At 42.7% G+C, this 23,708-nt stretch overlaps 1 protein-coding gene across 1 annotated transcript in view; it reads left to right on the forward strand.

The window, feature by feature from the left end:
- The window catches only part of DPY19L3 (dpy-19 like C-mannosyltransferase 3), a 482,898-nt gene that overhangs the window by 221,555 nt on the left and 237,635 nt on the right, over positions 1-23,708 (forward strand). Inside the window, exon 7 of the mRNA XM_069217640.1 lies at positions 11,110-11,233. Coding sequence (XP_069073741.1) covers positions 11,110-11,233 — 124 coding nt within the window. The remainder of the gene's footprint in view (positions 1-11,109; positions 11,234-23,708) is intronic.

Raw genomic sequence — 23,708 nt, forward strand, 5'->3', positions numbered from 1 at the left:
GGGGAACACCAGTGAGCACCACCACATATGGTGCACAGGCTGGAGGAAGCTCTAAGCGGACAAGGGGGGGACAATTTCCCCCATGTGAGTTTTGAATCTCACTTCTTTCTCGAGTCACACCCACAATATCTGTATGCCCACTTCCAAAACCCCTCCAACCCTCCCTCCTACAAATTGTCCCTTGAGTTACTAAGGAGACTCCCCCAACGGTCTCTGAGCGGATGCCAAAATCCCTTGAGATGAAATGACTAGGAGGTTTCTGCATCTCTCTCAACAGGGATTTAGGTTTTTCTTTTTGCTGCTGCACCCTCTCGCCCATCCTGCTTAGCCACCTAGGATCTGAAAGGCCCTCATTTTCAGCAGCCAACCTGGGCCTCTCTTTGCCACTCATCTGAGAGACTGCCATTTCAAGCACCCGCAGTTTTTTCAATACCGGGGCCAAACAAGACTCAATCAATTCTTTGAATTGTAGCAATACATTTTCAAGGCACAAGCCAGGGCACTGATCCATTGGACCCAAAGGGTTCAAATTAGGCTTAGCAAGTTGGGGCAGTTTAGTTTTCTTCCCAGGTCTATTGCCCAGCAGAGGCCATCAAAAGCCGCTTGCTCTTCCTTATTCCGCCTCCCATACCCTTTGTCCCGAGCCTCTCTGGTTCCACTTGCTCCAAAGTTTTGGGCAAGTCCTGCTGACTATACTGAGACTGACCAACATCACCCACGATGGTCCCCAAACCCCCATCTTCAGTGGAAGTTTGTTGCTAGTCACCCAGTTCCAACGAGAGTCTTCTTTCAGCCAGGTCAATCTCTCTCGTGACTACCCCAACAGCATGCACTAGAAAGGAATAAAATGTTGAGTTAGAATTTAGTTTGCCCTTTTCCCCTCCTCCCTGATCTCCAGTCAGCAAAGACTTTCTCCTGCCCATCTTCACGGATCTCCTCAGGTGCCCCAAATGCCTCTCAAGTCAGTCACAATGGGTTGCTAGTAAACCAAATAACTTTCTTCCACCATAAAGGTTTACTACAGATGGAGATTAAAAAAGGGATAATACAAGAAAAAACCTTGTGCTCAATCTGTTTGTGGGCTCAAACTCATTCACTTACCCCCACTGCTTAGACTAAGAGGGATGGCCCAGGCCAGCCTCTTCCGGCCAATGACGGGCAAGGGACGGGCCCGCCCTTGGCCCGGGCGATGCGGGAAGTCCGGTAGCGCTAAAAGTGCTTGAAGATGCAGGCCCCGTCCCCTGAGCTTGTACAGAGTTCTGGGACTCTGAGTCCCTTTCCAGGCAGCAAAGCGTCCCGTGAGGCGGGAAGTCCGGTAGCGCTAAAAACGCTTGAAGATGCAGGCCCCGCCCCCCTGGGCTTGTACAGAGTTCTGGGACTCCGAGTACCCTTCCAAGCAGCACAGCAACTGCGGGTGGGGTCTTCGGCTTGGTAAAACAAGACACGCCTGGGAGGCCCCTAGGCAGTCAGTAGGGTCCCGGGCTCGGCGGCGCCCGCGAACGCTTCCTTTGTCCCTGTGTGCTCTTTGTTCCTCAGGACGGGTGCTGACTTCCTTAGCTCGTAGGGGTCTGTGTCCGGAGTGGCGATGGTCAGCGGTACGCTCCGGTGTCCTGTGCTCAGCTGTTTTGACTCTGGGTGCAGCGTTCCTCCTCAGGGACGGTGAATCTATTTCAGGGGAGGCACTTCTCTCTCACATGTGACTCACTCCGAAGCTCAAAGTTCCTTTTAGCAACTTCCGTCAACACGCCAGGCACTCGAGGTCTGGTCTAATGGCAGGCTCCGGCGTAACGGTCTCTTCTGTCTTACATCTGGTGAGTGGCATGAGTCAGTCAAAAGCAGAATGCATTCCAGGAGCAGGTGTAAAGTCTTGGTATCCTCAGGCAGGGCGATACATCGAGTACCTCAGCTCTCATGCACACAGTCATCTTTTTTTTATGATAGGCATCTAGTTGTCTGTTTTTTGTGTCTATGCGGTTTCTGGTGTAGTATTAGTTCCATGTGTGCGCCATCTATTTGCTGGTGTTTCCCCTGTCCCTGGTAAGCGCAATGCTGTAAACCTTGTTATGCGTACAGCTGCAGCAAGCTCAAACTAAGCGAAGCACCACATCAATCACAAACGTCAAGACAATGGAAATGGAACCCAATCCACTGATTATGAATTCATGACCATTCACGCTTGAACCACTTCTTACTGGGGCATTAGCTGACAACTTATTTGTCACTTGTTTATTTGAAATGCTTTCAACTTGAACATGTTTTCCATGATACTGGATGGCAACATAGTTTTCTTTTTAGTGTTGCAGAAATCTCTGCAATACTTTTAATACGCCAGAATCTCATCCTGCGATTTGGTCAGCTAGTACATCACACTTTACTGACTTTGCTGACAATTTCTAAAGTTTCTAAAATGCCTGATGAACATGTGTTTCTGCATCAAAAAATGCCCAGTCAGCTTTATTATATTTTGAAATGTTGTCTTTACCAATTCCTGTCTCTGTTATTTACAAACCTCCTTTGAGGAAAGTGAGAGTGAATTAGTTGTACAAGCTAGCAGCCAGAACGAGTGGCCCAATATTATACGCTTGAGTTTATTTGTTTGGGGATGTCACTCAAATATAGTTTCTTCGTTCTTTGTTTCCCTAGTTTTGTGTGCTTGGATTAAAGGGGATGTGTTTAGAAGCATGTTTTAGATCTGGCCTACTTGTGAACTTTGTAGAGAATTTGGAAATATTAAAATGAAATTTGATATTTTGGCAGTGTTTAATTTTTTCACTGATTGGTGAAATGGCTGTCTTATAAACATCCTGTCTAATATGTGCTATCACATTTACCCACAGGCACAGAATGGGTGAAATCCTTTGGTACATCAGTCTCATTTTCTAACAAGTCAGTATTGATAGTAGGTCAACTGCCAAACACCCCAAGCTTTAAACATTCAACGCAAGGTGTAGTGACAGCTACCTGTGAAAGAGCGCTGACACCATGCACATGGGATAATGGTGAAAACATGACACAAGACTTTCCATGTAACAACAAAATTCATAGCTGCAAGTCAAGGTGTCCTGTTGGTATGTCTACTAACTTCAGATAATCCAGGCTTTTTACCGAACTGCATTTTACTGCTGGGGCTTTTCAGCCCATAGTTCTTGTCTACAATGTGGTGTCTGTTAAACGGTCAGGATGACTTAAAGTAATACATTTGAGATGGGGCCACTTGGCAGCTATGAATGTCCGCCCAACACCAGCACCATCTTTTTAACCCCTTAACTACTGGGCCTCTCCCTTCCTCCCCCAGTGCAGAGCCATTTTTAGGCTATTTGGTGTGGTTCGCACGTAGGCTTCCATTTACCTTATGTCCACCTAAGGTATCCACACCAAAATTGCCCCCCTTTTTCCAACGTCCTTGGTATTCTAAAGGTAACCAGGTTTTGTGGATCCCTCTTGAGGGGACTGAGAAAATAGGCACAATATAGCTAAACTTTGAGTTTTGGGGAAAAGTAGGAAGCAAGTGCTCTGGATAAAAGTATCTGATGGTTTCCCTAAGGATATTATCAATTGAATGGTTTTCTGTGCTAAAGTCACCTCTTCCTAGCTTTCAGGATCATGCAGAGCTGAATAAACATATTTTTTACCAAAGTTTTAGCATTGTTCAAAAAGTTTGCCCATTTATCCTATTTTTTTGTGATTTCAACCTACTTCCAGTTTGTGGTGAAAGCTAGTGGAACCCAGTGTGAAACCCATGGGTGATCCAGGAACGCTATAGATTTCTGAAAAGTAGAAAAAATTCCAAATTCAGCAAGTAGTCATGTATAGATCCCTTAAGGTTTTCCCAAATAACCAACTGTTAAAATATTGAACATGAGTCAGTAAAAAACGGCCATTTGTGACGTTTTCATCTGTAGCTTTTTGTCACAAATGGCAGAGTTGCAAAATCAATATACCATTACCTCTGCTAGACTCTTCTGGTTACATACCCAGAGCCAACAACTGAGCTGCACCATACAGTGTTTTTTCATTGTGTACAATATAGATCAATTAATATGGTGAAATATGTAGAGTGAAAAATCCCCATCTAAATTAGGAGGTCAGACTCAGATTGCCTTCCTCAGTCGGGCCATAATCACGCTAGAGAGGGAGTACTTTTCGCCTTGGTTACAGCAATAGTCTGTGTGCATATAAGTTTGGCTGGCATACCTTTGTCTTTGCAAGCAGGTATTCTGCTCTATTGCTGTTTTGACAGAGTATCCTTACCCCCACAGATTAAAAAAACCTAATGCCAGATTTATAAGCTAATTTACCACTGAAACTGGATGGTTTTGGCACCTACAGTAGTGCTAGCTTCAAAGAAAATATACTAATCACAGTATCTTCATATTGAAACGAAGCCTGCCTGGTGAGAGATAAAACCAATTCAAGGTACCAACCACTTTATCGTCCATTCACGCACCACACACCAGGCTTTCATACCACCAGCCATACCCAGTCGAACAGATCATTGCACTCACAACAGCATGCTAATACCATTTAAGTGCTCATCACATTCATCTCCCTCAGGATGGAATCCCCATTCAAAACAACCCCTCAACCAGTCATTAACCAACTTGCAAACAAGCACATAATAAGCAAACCTCTACTACCTTATATGTTGATGGTTGGTGCCTCTGCAACCTTAAAAAATGAATAAAAAGTTTGACCACGTTTTTGTTTCTTATCAAGGATCCGCCTCTGTTAACATCCTGAACATTACTGTACTCATACCTAGTGAACCTTTACTAACGACTCCCATGACAGCCACATGAGACTCTGGAAGATGTCTTTCATGCGCCTTTAGCACACTTACTACGCTAAATACAACTCTTTCTAGTTTGTGGATGCAAGCTCGGGGTGTCTGAGGCTTCCATGCAAGGCCCACAGTCCGCAAACTGAGTGAGCATATCTGCCTTTGAAACTAAGGCAAACATGCTGGGGAAGACTGCCTAAGTTCCCTAAAGAGCACTTCAAAAAATAGTGAAGACTTTACAGTTCTACCACACAGGATACTCATTTAGAACGTGGCTTATGTTCTGTCCATCATTATGTGCATTTTGGTGACTATAATGCACTCATCATTTAGAAAACTGAATACCTACCACGTTCTGATAGCGGTTAAAGGTGTTGAGCACACCAAAAGGAAGCCCATCATTTCCTCTAGTGGGGGAAAAAAATCTGTGGCTACTTGCCTAGTGAAATAGTGGCTCCATTAATTTAGTTATCTGTGCACAGCTATTGAAAAGTATGTTATGGCTGCTTCACCTCATTCAATTATTCAATACTTAATTTTTGTATATTACAACGTAAAGCAAGTAGGAAAACACAGGGCTGGCTGAGATGTGCACTGGGGAAAGTAACAACAACTCTCCTACCTTTTTCCTTGCTTAGAGCAGATTCTGCAGTGACGACAATGAATTGACTGCGAGCAGTTCATTGGTATGCAACACAGTGCTATGTTTTTTTTAAAGCTTCTCACAAACAAACTTCTGCGGTAATCCTTTATGGCGACCACAAACTGTACCGCATGTCACAGTGCCAGCTTTGTACAGCTCACTGAACAGTTTTACTCCCATATAGAAGCTGTCCATAAAATGGTTATAATAAGTAGAACAATACATCACTCTCCTATTGATTCCTAGACAAAACTAGTTTTCAAAAAAACAACTTTACTTGATCATTTGGTATATGGGTATGATGTGTTAATTTGTTATACATTTAATATTCAAATTGGAGTCAATTATTAATGATTGTTGATGAATTGTTCTACATTCGAAATGTTTCAGTATTTGTCTACATGTCTGTGCGATGTGTATCTGTGTGTCTAGTCTTGGTATGTTGATTTATATGTTTGATGTTTTGAGGTCGTTTTGAGTGAACAGGTGTTTGATGGTTTACTTTAGGTATTGTACAGTTTGAAAATAAATATGTATATATACACATTTGTAGATATGTTTTGATATTTAAAGTAAAAAATTGTTCTAATATCAAGTAAAGTTGTTTGTTTGAAAACTAGTTTTGTCTAGGAATCAATAGGAGAGTGATGTATTGTTCTACATATTGTATGTTTCCCTGAATCCCTCTCCGCATTCTTACAGGGACCCTGTCCTTTTTGCTTAAGTAATAAAATGGTTATAACCTTTAAGAAGTAGTGGCTCGACAAACTTCCATACAATATTTCCCATGACTCCTAACATGGGAGGGCAACCCACAAAGTTTAGAGGGGAGGTCTTCCCTGTATACCCTCTCAAGCTGTATATAAAGCCAATGGAGGTCTCACCCAGCATGTAAAACTTGATGCCATAATGGGCTCTTTTGCTTGCAATGTACTGCCTGAACAGCAGCTGCCCTTTGTACAGGATCAGAGACTCATCAGTGACTATATTCTTTCCAGGAGTATACATCTCTGGAAACCTGGCAAACAGATGTTCCTTGACAAGCTGAATTTTTAACAACCTGTCATGGTCTTGATGGTTTCAAGCAATGCAACAGAATTATCATTGGCATGCAGCCTATGATGTAATAGAAAAGAATGATCTCTGCTCATGTATAGCACAGAGATGGGCTTTACCCAAACCGTGCGAGTACATCAATAGGACTGCAAGCTTGATTTGTGCACTAACCCCCATTTTGAGCGTAAAGGTCTAAAAAGGTCTTCAGCTCCCCAGGTGAAGTAGGAGTCCACCCATGTACCCTAGAATGAGGCCTTGGAGTGCCTCCATGCGGTCTCAGAAATTGTTCTACCCGCATACTTGTTTGCGGCACAATATGCTCAAGGAAGCCAACATCCAAAAGAGATAGACGTAATCAATCGGCAAATTATTACCTGTATTGATTTTGCGTCCAGCACCATCAATGAACAGTGGAATTTGAGGCAGCACTAAATTGAGGGGCAGACAAAAGAGCCCTCCATCTACGCTTGCCGCCACACATGCCTGATCTCTGGGTTGGTCTACTCTCATACGGTCGTTCTGCTGCACAGACCGTGCTTGTGAAGGGACAACACAACTGCATAATCATGTCCCTCAGAATTGCTAGAAGACGTGTTATCAGATTGAACTCCACAAGCTGAAAAATCACTTTCGGATTTTGCTCCATGTTCCTCTGCTTCAGACACTGTCTCAGTAGCTGATCCTGCCTTAGAGCTGTCCTCTATAACCCGAGTTTTGACCTGGGCAGCAGTCATCCACCAAGGAGCCATCTCTGCTGACTGGCTAAAACATTTCTTCTAAACTACTCTCTTACATAGAAGGCAGATGTATTGTTCTAAGTCAGTCGGTGGGTGTGTGCGTCTGTGAGATGTGCAACAATAAACAAAAATTACTATCGTTTTGGCAAGTCTGCAGGTTCTCCAAAGACGCAAATAAAGATACAGTATTGCTTCACCTACCTGATTCCACAGCATACTTCTGTCAATGCTTATGCAAAACGTTATTGTTGGGGGATATGCTGGGCCATTGCCAGTATAAAAACAATTTCCAGAAGATACAAATCTACATGCACACATTCTCATAGAGGTCTGTGCAACTTTGTGTGCAGACGTGCTCCTTGTGAAAACTGAGTGCTTTCACCAGGGTCACTGGAATTATGCAGAAGGGTTACCTAAATTATACAACAAGAAAAGGCAAATTATGCAGCATTATGTGGCACTTTTTTAATAGTATTCATTATTTTATGATCTATAAACATGGAAATACTGTCTGGGCAAACATTTCACATCATTAGCGTCAGTTTAGCAACCGAGTGCAAAAATAAGCAACTGAATGATGGGCAGTCAACCTTTGTGAAGTCCCTTCCACTGCGTGCGTCACAACATTGATGACACATTTTTTTTAAAATGCATTTTATGCATCTTTTCTTCTGGGGAAGGGAGGGGATTGTGCCACAGGAGAAAAGACACATTTCCAAAAAATAGATATGCCCCCCTGATGTGCCATGTGCTGAGGGTCAACCCCTTACCTATATCTCTTTACATTTTATGTGTGGTTGCTCTGGGGCATGGATCGGCCCTTCAGGGAAAACACATTTCCTGAAAACATTTGAGGGCCCAAGATTGGTCAACTTGTATGCAATGAGGGCCGACCTTCTGACAATTTTACTGTTTTCTTTTTCAATTTTTACATTCCCCTGAGGTTGTGATTGCCACCATGGAGGAAAACACATGTGCTTTTTTTTTTTTTTTTTTTAAAGCAAAAAGTCCCCTGGGTCAGTATTTTTTTTTAATTGTCCCCCTAGGGGTGGTATGAGCTCATTACCATGTGGGCCAGCCCCCTAAACAGACATCTCTGTTAGCCTTGTGGGTTTTCTGGCTGTGAATCGAAGCACAACCGCAATCCACAACCAGGAAACCATCAGGAATGCCTCATTAGAAAGGGGAATCTTTCTAAAGAGGCCCCGCTGAAATGTGGGGAGGCTGCTTTAGGTATTTTTCCCCCACTGGAGCGGAAGCATGCACTCACCTGCTCCTTTTGGCTGTTTCCATGGAGAATCTGCAATGTTAGCACATACAGATAGACGGGAGGGTGTTTTCATGCTCATTTTTGTCATCTTTTGTTTTGTAAAGCTTCATACATGGGCCTCCTGAAAAACCTTACTTTCAAGATAATTCCAGTTAGTACAAAACTAAGCACAGGTATGATTGGCAACACAAAACATCTCACATATGCTTGCTATTTTATAACAGGTCCACACCCAAGATCCTCTTCTTCATTGATTACGCTGTTAGAAAGTGTGATATTAAATATTTTACAAAACAGAGTACAGCTCCTAACCGTTCTTGCACTTTCCTTTTCAAGATGTCTTTCAAGTGATAATTACACGAAAAACATCAGAGGGATAAATCTTTCATGCATGTAGGTACTCAAGTTGGAGCATAATTCCTACGAATCTACAGTGTACTCTGGACCACAATCATATTTCTAGAACCATTGTTGTATAGCTATTTTAGCCATATTTTAGACAGGTTATTTTAGCAAACTAGGCCTTCCGTTCTGCACTTTAGCCCAGTTACATTTTATTCAGCATTGATTTATTTTTCTAACAAAAGCCACATTTGTGGTGTTGTTTTATTTCCTTTTATCTACTTGTTCTTTCGCCTAGGAAAGTATTACGTTCAGTAGGAGATTCATTTCACTTTGTGCTTTCTTCAAGGCTACAGTCAGATAGGGTTGCTGGCAAACGTGGTACTCTGTGTCTCCAACATTCACAGAAACACACACACTTGTACTTTGGGACCATTCCCTAGAATGTCAACTATTTTATTAGAAAAACACTCCTTTGTCCCATACGCGTTGGAGGGCGATTCCAGCCAGATGAGCACGACTGCTTGCTGATTGCTGATTGCCTCGCTACAGCTGCTTGCTTAGACTGCTGAACCCCTGGCATACAGGGGGATGGTGTCATTCTAGACTACAGGCTTCCCTACTCGGGTATGAGGGGTGATGTTTTCCCAGGGGGAAACCTGAAGGGCAAATTAGGCTTATTATGCTGTGCTCGACCATAGTGTAGGTAGAACTACATATTACTTCTAGTGACAGTATGGTGGGACTGTTTTTGTGTTTTACTCTCCTTGTCACATTCTTGCTTTTATTGTTTTATCATCATAGTTCTTGCAATACGTGCTATTTTATCTAAGATGCAGTTACTTCACAATAATTCCTTATTGAACTATATTTTATCTCTGTTTGTCCTTGCCTGTGTGAGACTAGTGTAACGGAGAGAAAGAGATGAGATCTGATCGACCACAATTCCCCTGAGGAGTCTTCCTTGTCATGCGCCTGGTTGCCACAAGCATCCCTGCTCTTGGGTGGAGATGAGACGTTGCCAGCTAGCTGGAAAACCCAGCTTAGGCTGACAGAAGTTACATGGTGTGTAATTGTACTCAGTACCCCACAATCTATGCGATTCTGCCGCCCGAAACCAGTAGCCTTATTAGGATAATGAGAACCTACGCAACACCATATTCGTTTAAAAAGCTCACTTTTTACTCCTGTTTTTAAAGAAGCAACTCCTTTGTACCTTTCCCCTGTGGTTTTTGGGGACTTTCTTTAGTACCTGCACAAATGTAAGTGGTAGCTTTGCTCCACATGGAAATATAAATATATATGAAATAAACCAAATACATAAGCCAATTAATAAACAGCGTTTTGGAATTTGCAGCAACCCAGTGTAACCGGTAAATAAATTGAACTACTTTAGTGATAGGAAATCGTATAATTATGTAGCAATTTACCCATCTTATTCAATTGATTGTTAAGGCTGCGAATTGTTGGAAATGTGGTGGTGAAGATAACTTTGTTCTCTTGATGGGTTGTTCCTCATTCATAAATTTCATATTGAAATATTGCAGTAAAACTTATTTGGACCTTGGTTGGACTTACCCTAAAGTTGTTTTAGTGAGAATCAAAGGATTCTCAGGCCTGTATTGTTAAAAGAGCAGCGGAACTGCCTTAGTTGTTGACCATCCATGAGAACCAATACCTCAGGTATCGGTATTTTATGGATGTGGGATTTGCCATAATGGGTTTTGAGATTGTAAATGACTAATAAAAACTGTGTGATTCACACAGGCTTTTTCCTCATTTTCAAGTTGTTTTACCTTGCAGATTTCATTAAGGTTTGTCCTGGTAAAATGGGAAAATAAAAACAGTGGCATGATTTTAGCACACAATTTGCATTTCCAGTGCGAACAGAAACTCCTGTACCTGTAATGAGGGCCTCATTGTCAAACATCAGAGTTAAGTTATATTTCTAGACAACGTATTCCTACAAGGAAGAGCTCCCAATGTTTTCTGAAATAGTTTGAGATCTAGAACTACCAGATTCGGAGGTTCAGATAATCATTGATGGCTTGTCTCAGTGCAGGACTTGCTTTTTCTGAATACTAGGTAATCTTGGGAAGCTGTATATTATGGGAACCTGAAGAATATGGGACTGCTGTATCCATGGCAATTGATAGGTTATATCAAACACTTTTAAGTACTTTGATTTTCTGCTTCTGACCAGTGCTTCTGTCTATTGAAAACTTCAATCATAAAATGCTTCGGCAAACTATATATGAAACCTCGTCTTTGTTTTGTGCAGAATAGATACAACAAGAGTGGAGTTCACCATTCCACTGAGAGAGAATTGGGCACTGCCATTCTTTGCAGTTCAGATCGCAGCTATTACATACTTACTGAAACCTCATTTGAAGCCTCTTCAGGAAGTAAGTACAAAATCACCATTAAAATCATGTGTTCTCATCTTAACCATCAAACACCTTCATCAACCATCTTCCATCTGCATCACTGTTTAAGTCATATGGCTTCTCTGACAGAGTGTCAGCTAAATGCTGTCATTGATCAGTCTAGCATCATTCATTACTTACTGCAATACAAAGACTGTGTCCTGTTCTAGAATTTGGAGAGGTCATTGGCATGTCAACAGGTATAGAAAGTGCAGGGAGAAACGAGTTGCTTCACACAGAGTTTAACAATCTCTTTACCTGTTGCTGCATGTTGTGAATGCTAATAAAAGTACTGAAGGTTGTATGTGGACTACCTCTAAACCAAAACCTTTTATGCATCTTTCATCATCCCACTGCAAGGCATTTGGTTTGCATTTAATAGGCGAGAAGTAGTCCTGAAACCAAGACAGCACCTTTTAATTTGTTCAATTTTTATTAGGTTTTGTGCTTTGGGTATGGCGAACAGCATCAGGTAATGTCAGGTTTAGTAGAACATTTATCACCTAATAGAAACATGCGCTTGCAAACATTGTGGCATAGATTCTTAAAACAGTAGTTCCAGAGACTCCAGGTTGGTAAACCTCACCCTTCCTTAAATGCAAGTTATGAATAAGGAAAAAGCAACATATAAAAAGAAACTAGAAAACTACCCCTCCTCCCGTTATCATTCTGATAGTGGCTCATCCCTCCCTACTCAAGCTGTGGCAGGCTAGCCTGTCTCACTAGTTCTCAAGTAAACCAAACAGCTGGAAAATACAAAGCCAGAGCGGTTAATCCTTCCAACTGTTGACTGTAATGGTTTATAAAAGGGCCCCAAGATCTGTCAAATTATGCACTGCTTCACTGAATATTATATATAAATTTCTCTGTTGGATGTGTCATAATGTAGTGATCCAGTGTATCTCTATTAGTATTTCTTTATTTTTCCAGTATATATTTATGAGTCACTTGATTGCACCTAACAAGTGGTATAATAGGGTTTTACAAACTTTTCCCCTCCTGTTTGTCTCCTGCCCCTGCCCCCCAGGCCCCTCAAAATGTAACAGAATTCTGCTTGGGTCTTTGGCTATTGCTTCTCTTTGAATTTCATCAACATGTATAGAGTTAAGTATCAGTGCATCATTAGCTTGTATTCCACTTCACAATGGTGGATGCTTTAGAAGCATTTGTGATGTTATGCAATCTCTGCTGCTACCCCTTGTCAGCGGTCTTTCTCCCACGATCTGCCTCCATATTTGTTTGGTTCCCCTATCATTTCAGATTTGTGCTTTCATTAAGTATGGTATACAACTTTAGGATCCGACCTTCTGTGTTGCCATATATTTCTAGAAATTTCTCAAAGCTAGATGGGGGAACAAGCTTTCTCGGTAGCAGCTGCTGGCTGTGGAATAAACTGCCAGAATCTATCAGAAGCTTAAACTCTTATCTGATTTTTCACACGCATGTTAAAACCTGTCTTTTTGCAGCTGCATAATGGATTGGTTATTTTTCTCTGGCTTCCTTGGTGCTTCCCTTGCTTGGATCCCCTTTTCTGCCTTATGCCGTATTAGCGCTTTGATGCCTTGTCTGTGGAATGCACTTTACAATTTTAAAATTCAAATTTGTGACCAGTCCATAAGAATGCACCCCTAACGTCTTTCGGTCACAGCGCCATCCTGAGCCAGTCCCGCACTGCTTCCATCTTTGTTGGAAGTCCTTAATTGGAAACATTTTTGCTCTTAACATTAACATCTGAATTCCCCCCTCCTTCCACCTATGCCTAGGTTTCACCATTTCTAGGGCTTTGTCGTCAGAGTCCATAGCTTCTAAATTCACAGGTTGACTTCTTGTGCATGTTAGGTTGGCATTGTAGTGAGGTGGGTTAGCAGGCCCCTGCTTTGAGACCAAGGCTCTTTATATTATCCTTTACCACCCTTGGAACCCAACCTTGTTTTATCACCATGCAGAGTTACAAAAAAAAAAAAAAAATCAAGCTTTCAAGTTTACTTATCAGAAGCTAAGCTGCATTTGTCTATTTGCTATTAGAAAACGTCCCACCAGAATTTTAGAAACCTCATCCAAATTTGTATGCAACAGACAGTATTTTCAGGAAGAATGCCCATTCCATCATCCTGCCTTTGATATTTCCTACCCCTGCCTTTCCAAGAGCCCTCCTGCACTATTCCTATATTATAAAGCACCCTCCTATCTTAGTGTCCACCAGAATTGTGCAGGTTATTCCCTGTTGAATGTTTGTGGCAGCAACTATTTTGTCACATATTTCTTGATTCCTGGCATCCCTGAGTATTAAATGAGACACCATTATTTCCACACACTCATTATTGTTTAGGAATCAGTCACTTTTAGGTTGGATCCAATCATAGTGTAAAATCCCCTTTTCCATCGGTCAGTTTTTAAGTGTGAGGATTTCTGCGACTCGATTTATCAGTATGGTGCTTGATTATATTACCACCCATCGCTCAGTATTATGTAAGAGTCACATCCCCTATACCTATAGAACGCCCACTCCCTCTAACCCCCTCATTCTCTGCCCCATTCCTTCTTCAGGACTTACATTCTCAGGCTTTTCACTTCATGATCCTACTCCCAGCAAATAGCCCTCACAATTCTCTCCTGTAGATGACTACCTATCAGTCAGTGCCCCACCAACATGCTGAAATTCTAAATTTTTAGCTAGGTTATTCTCACCATCCTTGACCTATGAGGCCAGGGGCGAGGGAAACATAAAGGTCTTGCTTTGTAGCCATTTGTAGCCAGTGCACCATTTAAAGCAACAGTGGTTGCAGGCTCTGCACTGTTCTAATGGGAAGACAGGCCAGGCCGCGTAGCCGAGTTACAGTTAAAAGCACAGCAGACCTTGTCATCAGCGACAGGCTGGGAAGCCAATCCCGCCAGCAAGTGCTCCAGGGTATAGCTTAAAACAGGCTGGACTATATTGGCAGGGAAATCATCTAATCAAGATTGAGCCCAGTATCTGCCAATTGTCTAATAATAGAACTTAGTGGAAATGCACTGTGCTCCTGCATGCATCTAACCCCAGCACATTATGCTGATGACAGATGTGTAGGAGATATTTACACACACTGTCTGATGTGTGGAATGTTGAGTGGAGCAGGTGTAAGATAAACTATTCAGCATTGTCTGGGCATGCTTAAAAGACAACCCGCACCTACCTAGTGGCTAACCCCAAAATAAGGAAGACAGCCTAATTGATCTTAGGATGCTAGTTCTTCATTCTGATCAGTCACAGGAGAACCAAGGTGTCTTTGAAGACACTGCTAGGCTGGATAGCCTACTTAATCTTTTAATATGAGGGCATCCAATAAGGATGGTTATTTCAAAAGGGTAATGGAGATGGCATCCTTCTGAACTCTCAGATAGGCACACACAAAGCTCTTCTTTGCAAAGACAGTCAGAATAGCTCTAGGTGTTACTATGACCAGCCTGATGTCAAAGACTCCGGACTTAAGTTACAAATCTGACTATACCTTGACACCAATCCTACAATAAGAATTGTCTCCTGGAATATAACTGGTCTTGTGAGAAGGCCTCACAAATTCTGTTTGGATGCCCTGAAGATAATTACCTCATCTTCCTGCAGGGAATATTGTGGGGCCTGAGCCTGTAGGACCCACAGTATTTGAGACCATTGGCTTAGCAGCAACAGAGTAGAAAGCTGGTCAGAACTTAGTTGGACAAAATTAAACTGATGACCCATGTGACCACCATCAGCCAAGTGCTGCTCATACTTGATATTATTCTACTTGACAACTCAGGATAGTAAACATGCATGCACAGTGCCCCAAATTAAAGTAACTTTAAACTTTGTGTGTCTTACTCAAAAGTCATATAGAGAGAGAAGACTGCCATCTAAATGTCAAATCATCATACTAGTGAACTTCAGTGCCAAACCAGGCAGATGGGTAGTCCTTATGGAAGCCAGGTGAACCCTTGGATTTTCAAACCTGAGACAACCTTTGCCTTGAAAAGATCCTAAAATAAAGTCCCTACAAAACTTCTGCATCAGAAATGGCATGATCTATGCCTTCCATAACAGAGAGCATGAAACCCAGACCGTTGTATCCCTATGCAGCATCATTTAAATGCCTCCAGCTGAAAGGTCCTAATTCTCTAACGCAAGTTAGACCTGGAAAATCGACCATAACCCATTGAATCAATAATGAAAAGAAGAATTGTGCTAAGAACCTGCTTCACAGTCATGACCTACAGTCAATGTAACATCAGAGTGAGTATCAAACTAAATTGGAAAGGTGGCAACATAGAAGCTCTGAAGGAGTGGATTAGCCAATCGGAAACCACATTTCTCCAGGATTGCTAAATAAATTGAGGATAATCTACCTTCAGTGTCCAAAGCAACTTCAAATGACATGTTTGCCCGCTTTCAGGAGAAGGCAGAAATCTTTGCTTACTAAACACCTAGTAAGAACCATCTCCAAAGACACAAAACTGTAGTCTAACCCTGACAATTATTTTTTTAGGTAAAGAGTGTGAGCTAAAGAAAAAACAACTGATGTGTCAACTGATGAGATGAAAGAACCACCCGCCCATTCCAAAGTAATGACAAAAAACTTGAGCAAAGAAACTAAGATCTTTTTGAAAAAAAGAAAACTGAATTCTTCCATAGGAAATGGAAAGAACTCCTCCAGGGGTCATTGAGTAACATCACAAAATGCTTCTGTAAGATATTTGCCTGAAGATCCTCCTGGGGGGATCCAACATCTCCCAAGCCCCCGGAAATGAGAAAGAAAGAAGGTCCAGCCAATTGACTTCCTTGAAATGCCAAATTAATTAGAGTTGTTGTGAGAGCCCCTAACCGGAGGCCTGGACCCTAAACCTCCCAAGTGTTTTAGGTACAGAATTTAATTGGAGGTGAGCTCCCACATTCAGTAATTTGAAATACTGAGCCCAATGCTTCAATGGTGATTAATTCACTTAATCAAAGTAAGTTCATTCCAAAGCTTTTTATTACAATTCCATAAGTGGACTTCTTAAAGTTGAAAAGGAGAAAAGAAGTAAATCCCAAAATTGACAGCTTTATCGTCCAAGTAAAGTTGGTCAAGGATGGAGAAAGGATGAGGAACAATGTTCGATGAAAAACAGCCAACACGTGTTTCACCCCATAAGCGAGTTAGCGGGGGCTTTCTCAAGGCCAATTCTAAATATAGTAACAGACTTCAGACATCCATGGTCTCAATTGACAGTGCAAATCTGGAAGCGCGGTGGGCGCAAGGTGAAAACGGCGAAAAATCGCCGACAGGTCCCGCGTTCAAACGGATGCGAATCTCACAGATGCTCTTACACCACTGCATTGAAACTTGCACCTTCTCAGTCTTGTGACTGATACTACTGATGTATAAGAAGGGCAAGAGGTGAAACCCAAGATCATACAGGCCCATTAGCCTAATCGACACTGAAGCTAAGATCTACGCTACTATCATCTGGAAAGAATGGCAAGATGACAGAGGCATCCTGACCAGGTACCTAGGAAGATTAAGGCCTATATTTTCCACCATTTTCGAGGCCTTTGTTCTCCAATATCTGGTGTCATAATACTTGAAGCAGCAAATGGAGCACTTTCTTGGATTTTTCTTCTGCTATTGACCAGAACAAATTATAGTCAAAGCTGGAATATACGTCTTTGAATCTGTTCCTGATCTCACTAATCTAGAAATTAGACATATCTGCACAGTTAAGGTGTATATGTCAAATAATCAACTGATCTCAGAATGCTTTACTTAAACAGTAACACAAGGCTGCTTGCTTGCCCTCTTCCTGTTCAACATATGCTTAAACTATTTTCTTGAGGAGCTCTTGAAAGTGATTGCAAACTCACTGAAAACCCAAAGTATCTCAGTCACCACTCTACTCTAGCCTGACTACTTAGTGTTCCTGGTATGTACCTCAAATTCTCTACAGCAGGAACTGGCCAATGCAGAAATCTAATACAACGAAAATAGCATCACAGTGACAAATGAAAAAGGAAGATCATGGCTTGAGGCTCCTTACTCTGTACTTACCTGGGCATTAACTACGCTACTGCAACCTCTTGGAGGCCACACCAGAAGATGTCCTCTGGGAAGACAAATAGATTTCTAGGTAGATGAAATTATGTGCTACGTTCAACCATAACTCATACCAAAAAGGATTCCATGACCACCTATGGTGCATAGGTATGGTCTAATATGGAGACAAAATTGGACCGTGGAACCTCACAAATGAACCTGTGGAAATTCCAGCTGTAGATTCACCAAATTTGTGTACAGGAATCCTCCTGGCTGACTGGGCATACCCTCCTGTCGAACTTCAATGCATGCAAGTGTAATAGGTTATGTAGTAAAGTGTGCTCAAATCTCTTTTTTAATTTTATTATGTTGAAAGAGGAAAAGATGATACAGTAAGGTTTATAATGACATCAGAAGCTAAATTACATAGCGGCTACTGGGGTGGGCAAGTCAACCATACCAACATGAACAGTAAAACATATCATTACTTCAGTCTAACCATAGCAGAGATCGTCCATGACCCGCCACGTAGGGGAAAAAGGCAAAAAACAGCTGGACAACAATAGGGTTATTGCAATAACAAATAGGATCGGAGTGGGTGCCCGAAAACTCTAGGATGTGATTGGAGACGCAGTGTTTCACTATACATCTCAGATTGAGTGTTACAGTATGTCATGTTCCTGGACCAACTTTATACTTGAGGTGCTGTCCACCTGAACCAGGAAATCACTATTCATCATTTAGCCAACAAGAGGACCATGTTGACAGAGCACTGCTCCATTTTGGGAATATCTGCTGTGGCAACCAATAGCGCCAGACTGGGATCTCCCGGAAAATGTGTAGTCAATATGCTACTTAGTGAAGGAAAACATTAGTCCAGTAGTCTTGTAGGACATATGCAAAAAAACACTAAAAGGAAACATGCTTTTTGCAGGTTTCCCCACTTTCTGCCCCCATTTGGACCATTACCTACTTTTGTTTTTTACTCTGAGAGTGCACTAAGGTCTGCTGTGCAGACCTCAGTGCTAGTTTTCTAACCCTATACAAATTGTCGAATTGGATATACCAAATTGACAAGGCCTGACTTAAAAGTCCCTAGTTTATAGTAACCAGGGCATGTAAGACAAAGGTGGTCATTATGACCCTGGCGGTCTTCTGACCGTTAGGGCAAAGGTGGCGGTTTCACCGCCAACAGTCTGGTGTTGAAGACTGCCACATTATGAGAGTGGCGGGTTGGCCTCTGCCAACCCCCCACATCTCTACTCATACCTCCTTGGTGGTCGGACCCGCTAATCCGGATATGAGTATCTTTGACCTGACAGTCCACAGAAGACTGCCTGCGATATTAGGTGCCGCCATTCGACCAGAGTTTCCACGGCGGTAGCACCGCCATGAAAACCCTGGCGGAAAGGCTACCTGTGACAGGGAATTTCTTCCCTGTCACCAGTAGATGACTCTTCCCCCTTCCCCCTGCAAGCACAACCCCCCCACCCCTCCTCCAGGCACAACACCCCTTCCCCCCCAACCCTCCTCCAGGTACATCGCCCCCCTGCCCGCATACATACACACGCACACAGACACCCACACGCACCACGCATACACTCATTCACCTACACTTACATACACGCATTCACTCACACACATCCATACTCGCATTCACCTCAGCACTCATACACGCATTCAACCACGCATGCACACACCCATCCAAACACTCATACACACACCCATCCAAACACACATACACACACCCATCCAAACATGCATACACACACCCGTCCAAACACACATACATACATGCAAACACACTCTCACACACGCCCAGACAACACCCCCCACCTTCTCACCCCCCCTCCCCTGTCGGACGATCAACTTACCTGGTCTGTGGAGGAGGTCGTCCGGCAGGGAACAGGAAGGGGCTCTTCCACCTCCGGCAGTGCCCCGCCATCAGGACACCGCCAGGCCATATTATTGCACATAATACGGCGGGCAGTGTCAGTGGTGGAACCGCCCATACGCCTCCGCCTGCCTCCACCCGCCAGCACGACTACTGCTGGATTTGTGCCCAAAGTGCCAAGATTCGTCATAGCCAATGAACACTACCTCCCGCCAACGGATTTTGCCTTAACCACAGTGCAAACATGTAAAATGCAGTATATATTTTGTGTATAATTAAAGGTATTTTTTTACTTGACTGCAACAATATTGCCATGTCTTTTCTGTGATAGAAAATCCCAGTTCCCTCTCTCAATCCAGTTTAAGACTTAGGGGATTATGTGAGCTCGGTGAAGTCATCTCTGAACATAAAAAGGAGATAGATTTACCCGTATATTCTTAGTGGGAAGTGTAAATTCTCTAGGGTCCTAGGAAAGTGTGGGATGGCAATTTTAGCTGCAGAGCGCAGTCAGTGATAATAGAGGTTAGCTAAAAGATTTCTGCTGCCCTTTGCTTTAAAGTCTGCAAAGGATATAAATGAGCCGTTATGGAAAAGATTGCCGAGAGTAGTTATCCCCAATTTCGGGAGTATGCTCTTTGCTGGATGGCTCTGACTGTGAAGGAGCTTCCCATGGACTGAAGTCTACGGGCTACATTCACAACATCCCACTATATGTCACCACTCTGCAAGTCAGGGATCACCAAAGAAACTTCACATTGGTTAGATTTAATCTGTTTGACTCACATGAACATGGCCACAGTTAGGGCAAACTGTCCCAACCTTAATACTGTGGCAATAGGAAAACAAGGTAAAACATTGCACATATTAATCTAGAATGATATTCTAAATGCAGAAGGAGACTTTGTGAAAAAACGCTAAGCGTAACTCAAATTGAAGATCACTACAGTACACCAGTGACATAACAAAGGCCCCCGCAGCCCCCATTGTGTTGGGTGGGTGGGATCTCAGCAAAACACCCCGGCCTCAGAGCTCCTTAGTAAGTCTGGAGAGGGGCACCTCCATGTCCTTTGCAGGGGGGCCCTCTCAAGTTTCGTTACACCACTGCAGTACACTATCCCTTCTGGGTGACTGATCCCCAGAAAGTACTCCAAGTCGCGGGCCTTCTTCTCAGCAGTTTGAAAACCAAGTGTAACAGAAACTCCGTCCCAGTGTAACGGATGCCCTTTAAAGCATTGCCCCTTCCTCTTTGCTCTCACAAATGCACCAAACTCAACTTCACTTCATCTCAGGCATTTTATCACGCTGTTTGGGTGAGGTGCGCAGTTTACTACCAGCAGCCATAACTGAGACATAAACTGTATAGTATAAAGACAACACATCTCACCAAGTAATATTAGTGCACCCTATGTATAATACGTTAGTACAAACAACTAATGATAAAATAGATCACTGGGACAGCCCATAGAGTTGGGGCTTCCTTTCATAGTAAATTACAAATTCAAATTGATGTTTCTCTATGTACCAAAGTTTTGTATTGCCAACAGGTTATCCTGCCTCAACATAAAAAGACCAACCAATGCCTAATATTAAGAAGTGCTGCACAGTTGTTTCTAGAAACCATATTCTCCTCAACAGAATTTGTCACTAAATTTGCCAAAGGGTAAAACCACATCAAAGGCAGACTTGGAGGCAGCCAACATACCAGAGAGAATGGGGTTGTCAAACAGCCCCTTCTATGTGGGACATTGTGAATGCTGCTGCATATGCTCCCATGGTCCGGCACAAAAGAAGTCAGAGCATGGGAGCATAGACCGTCTCATTACTGAAAGGGAATTTATCGTATTAGCTCATTTCACATGCAGTGAATACTTGGGGGTCTGATTACGATCTTGGAAGATGGGATATTCCGTCACAAACGTGACGGATATTCCATCGGCTGTATTGTGATCCCATTATATTCTATGGAACTTGTAATACAGCAGGTGAGATATCAGTCACGTTTGTGACGGAGTATCCCATCCGCCAAGATCGTAATCAGGCCCTTAGTTTCTTCCATGAGCAATATAAGTAACAGTAGTAAATACCATTGAAATATTTACTCCTATCTCCTACTCACCTAACCTTTAATTTTCCATTTTTCGGGCACTGGAAAAAAGTGGGTTCGGCCATTTCCTCTTTGATTATCGACTTTTATTCTTGGAATTAGTGTGTGCTCAGTCCCTCTACTATTTTGTATCTCCAGGAGTTTCAGGTGAGGTAAATAAGGAGGTGAAAGAATGTCACTCAGCAAAACTAATCCTCACTTGCCGCATTCAACACAGCTACCCCTCACTTGCTACAAGAAGTAGTTATCTTTCACCTTAGGCATATCAATCCCTCACTCAGCAGATTGATATCTTGATCAGTGCTGAAAGCAAAGCTGGCTCTCAGCTGGCTCAGACTACAGAATTACCTTTCTTAGCAGACAGTAGACTTGGTCCTTGTTCTGTGGGGCTTTACCTGAAAGGTCCATGTATGTCTGATTATGTGTCTCTGCTCACTTGTCTGTTCTGTCTCTTTACATTCATTCATTTATCACAGGAAGCTTTGAATATAGAACCTCAATAACAATAACTCTTAGTTATAGAGTACCAGGAAACTGGAGACCTTAGCAGAGAAGAACCTCTCAGACAGTACTCTGATGATAGAGGGAACCAGGGACTCGTGGATATATAGGCAGATTGAACGCTGGAACAGAGGGACTGTCACAACCGAGACTTTGAACCAGGAAGTATCAAATACAATCATAAGGAGGGTATATTCAAGAACATTTGAAACAGTGCAAGAAAGGGACAAATCCTTTGCAACCACAAAGAGACATGAGAACAAGAATCCAGAGTGAAATGTTTACATTAAAACATAGATCATGTGCAGTACAGCCCAAATTGGAAACAGTGGAGAACCTCTGTTGTATTAATCAGAACTGTAGACAGATGTCCGCACAGAGTTTCAAGAGGGCAAGAAATCGCACTGTACAGATATCCTACAATAAAACCTCACAATGACTGCCCATGCAGGATACACCACTGGTTCAAGAGGTGTGTGGGCGTCCCAACATGCAAAGCACTACCATTTACTGTCCAACACACCTGGTTAGAACCCCAGGGCCACTATGTGGCGATAGTTGGAATGTGGGAAGACAAACTGGTTAACATAGTGTCCTTATACATACCTCCAGGGTTCCATGACCCTACAATTCTAGATTTGAGTGCACTACTTCTCCGCCTTCTTTATGGCACATTGTTGATGGGAGGTGACTTTAACATAGCACTTGATGATGAGATCTATCGCTTAACCCCTGAGATCGTCAGGGGCCTCCCGCCACACACCGGCGGCTTTTCTGTCAACTCTTGGGCTTGTAGATGTATGGCATTTTCATAACCCAAGGGCACAACTTTATACTTTTCGCTGTGGTGCACATGGGAGCCTTTCCCGTATTGACATATATTCTTACACTCGCACATTTTACCTCCCACTTCAGTGAGTTCTGTCACTCAGCTAGAGGAATCTCAGATCATTCAGCCGTTGTGGGTGGTGTATAGGTTTCCAGGTAGGCTGCCTAGGTGTGATATAACACTCAATCTTTTGTATTTCATGATGGCCCAAATAAAAGAAGGTCTTCGTGAGACCATGGAGCACTACTTCAAGGAAAATGGGGAAACAGTACAGTCTGCGCAGACTCTATGGGAATCATACAAAACTATAATAAAGGGACAGGGCCTCTCGTTAATCACGAGGCATGTAAAAGATAAGAGGGCACAACTAGTGATGTTGTAGTGTGAAATCGAAGAGCTAGAGGCCAAGCTTGCTATCTAACCAGATAGTGACATTCAGCATGTGTTAAGCCTAAAAGAGAATATAGAGATATAGCTTTCAATGCGGCCAGGACTAGCTACCCTTCAACACAACACTACCTTTATGAAGTTGGTGAAAGAGCTGGGAAGCTCTTGACTTGGCTTGACAGGCGCGAAAGAGCAAATCGCTGGGTTTTAGAGGTGCAGATGGATGCTGTCCGACTTGAACCGAATGGACCAAATTTGGTTCACCCTGGGGCTGATGGTGGCTAAGTTCAACAGTGCACGCCTATGGAAGACTGAGCTACCACCACAACTTAGAGACTGGAAAACTGATATGGACTGGTGCATGTTGGCTGAAAAGGTGGTATACGAAGGGAAGGAATGCCCTCACAAGTGTACAAAGATGTGGAGAAACTGGAATGAATGTAGAGGAAACCCTTGTACTGTCACAACTGAGACTGGCCTTGATCTGTTGTCAGTTGTCCACTTTGTCTTATCGGGAACTAATGGACAGCTGGGGAGGATGAGACGGGAGACGTTCAAGAGATTGTGGGATCAAGGATCATTGTTTTTTATCTATTCCAATCGTTGTATTGCAGTGTATGATGCTCTTTTTAACTTTTCTTTGTGGTCTTGTTCTGACACATGTATAAGCAGAAATTATTTAAAAAAAAAAAAATCCTGTACACTAATTAGACAGA

This window comes from Pleurodeles waltl, chromosome 12, assembly GCF_031143425.1.
Source record: "Pleurodeles waltl isolate 20211129_DDA chromosome 12, aPleWal1.hap1.20221129, whole genome shotgun sequence".
Lineage (NCBI taxonomy): Eukaryota > Metazoa > Chordata > Amphibia > Caudata > Salamandridae > Pleurodeles > Pleurodeles waltl.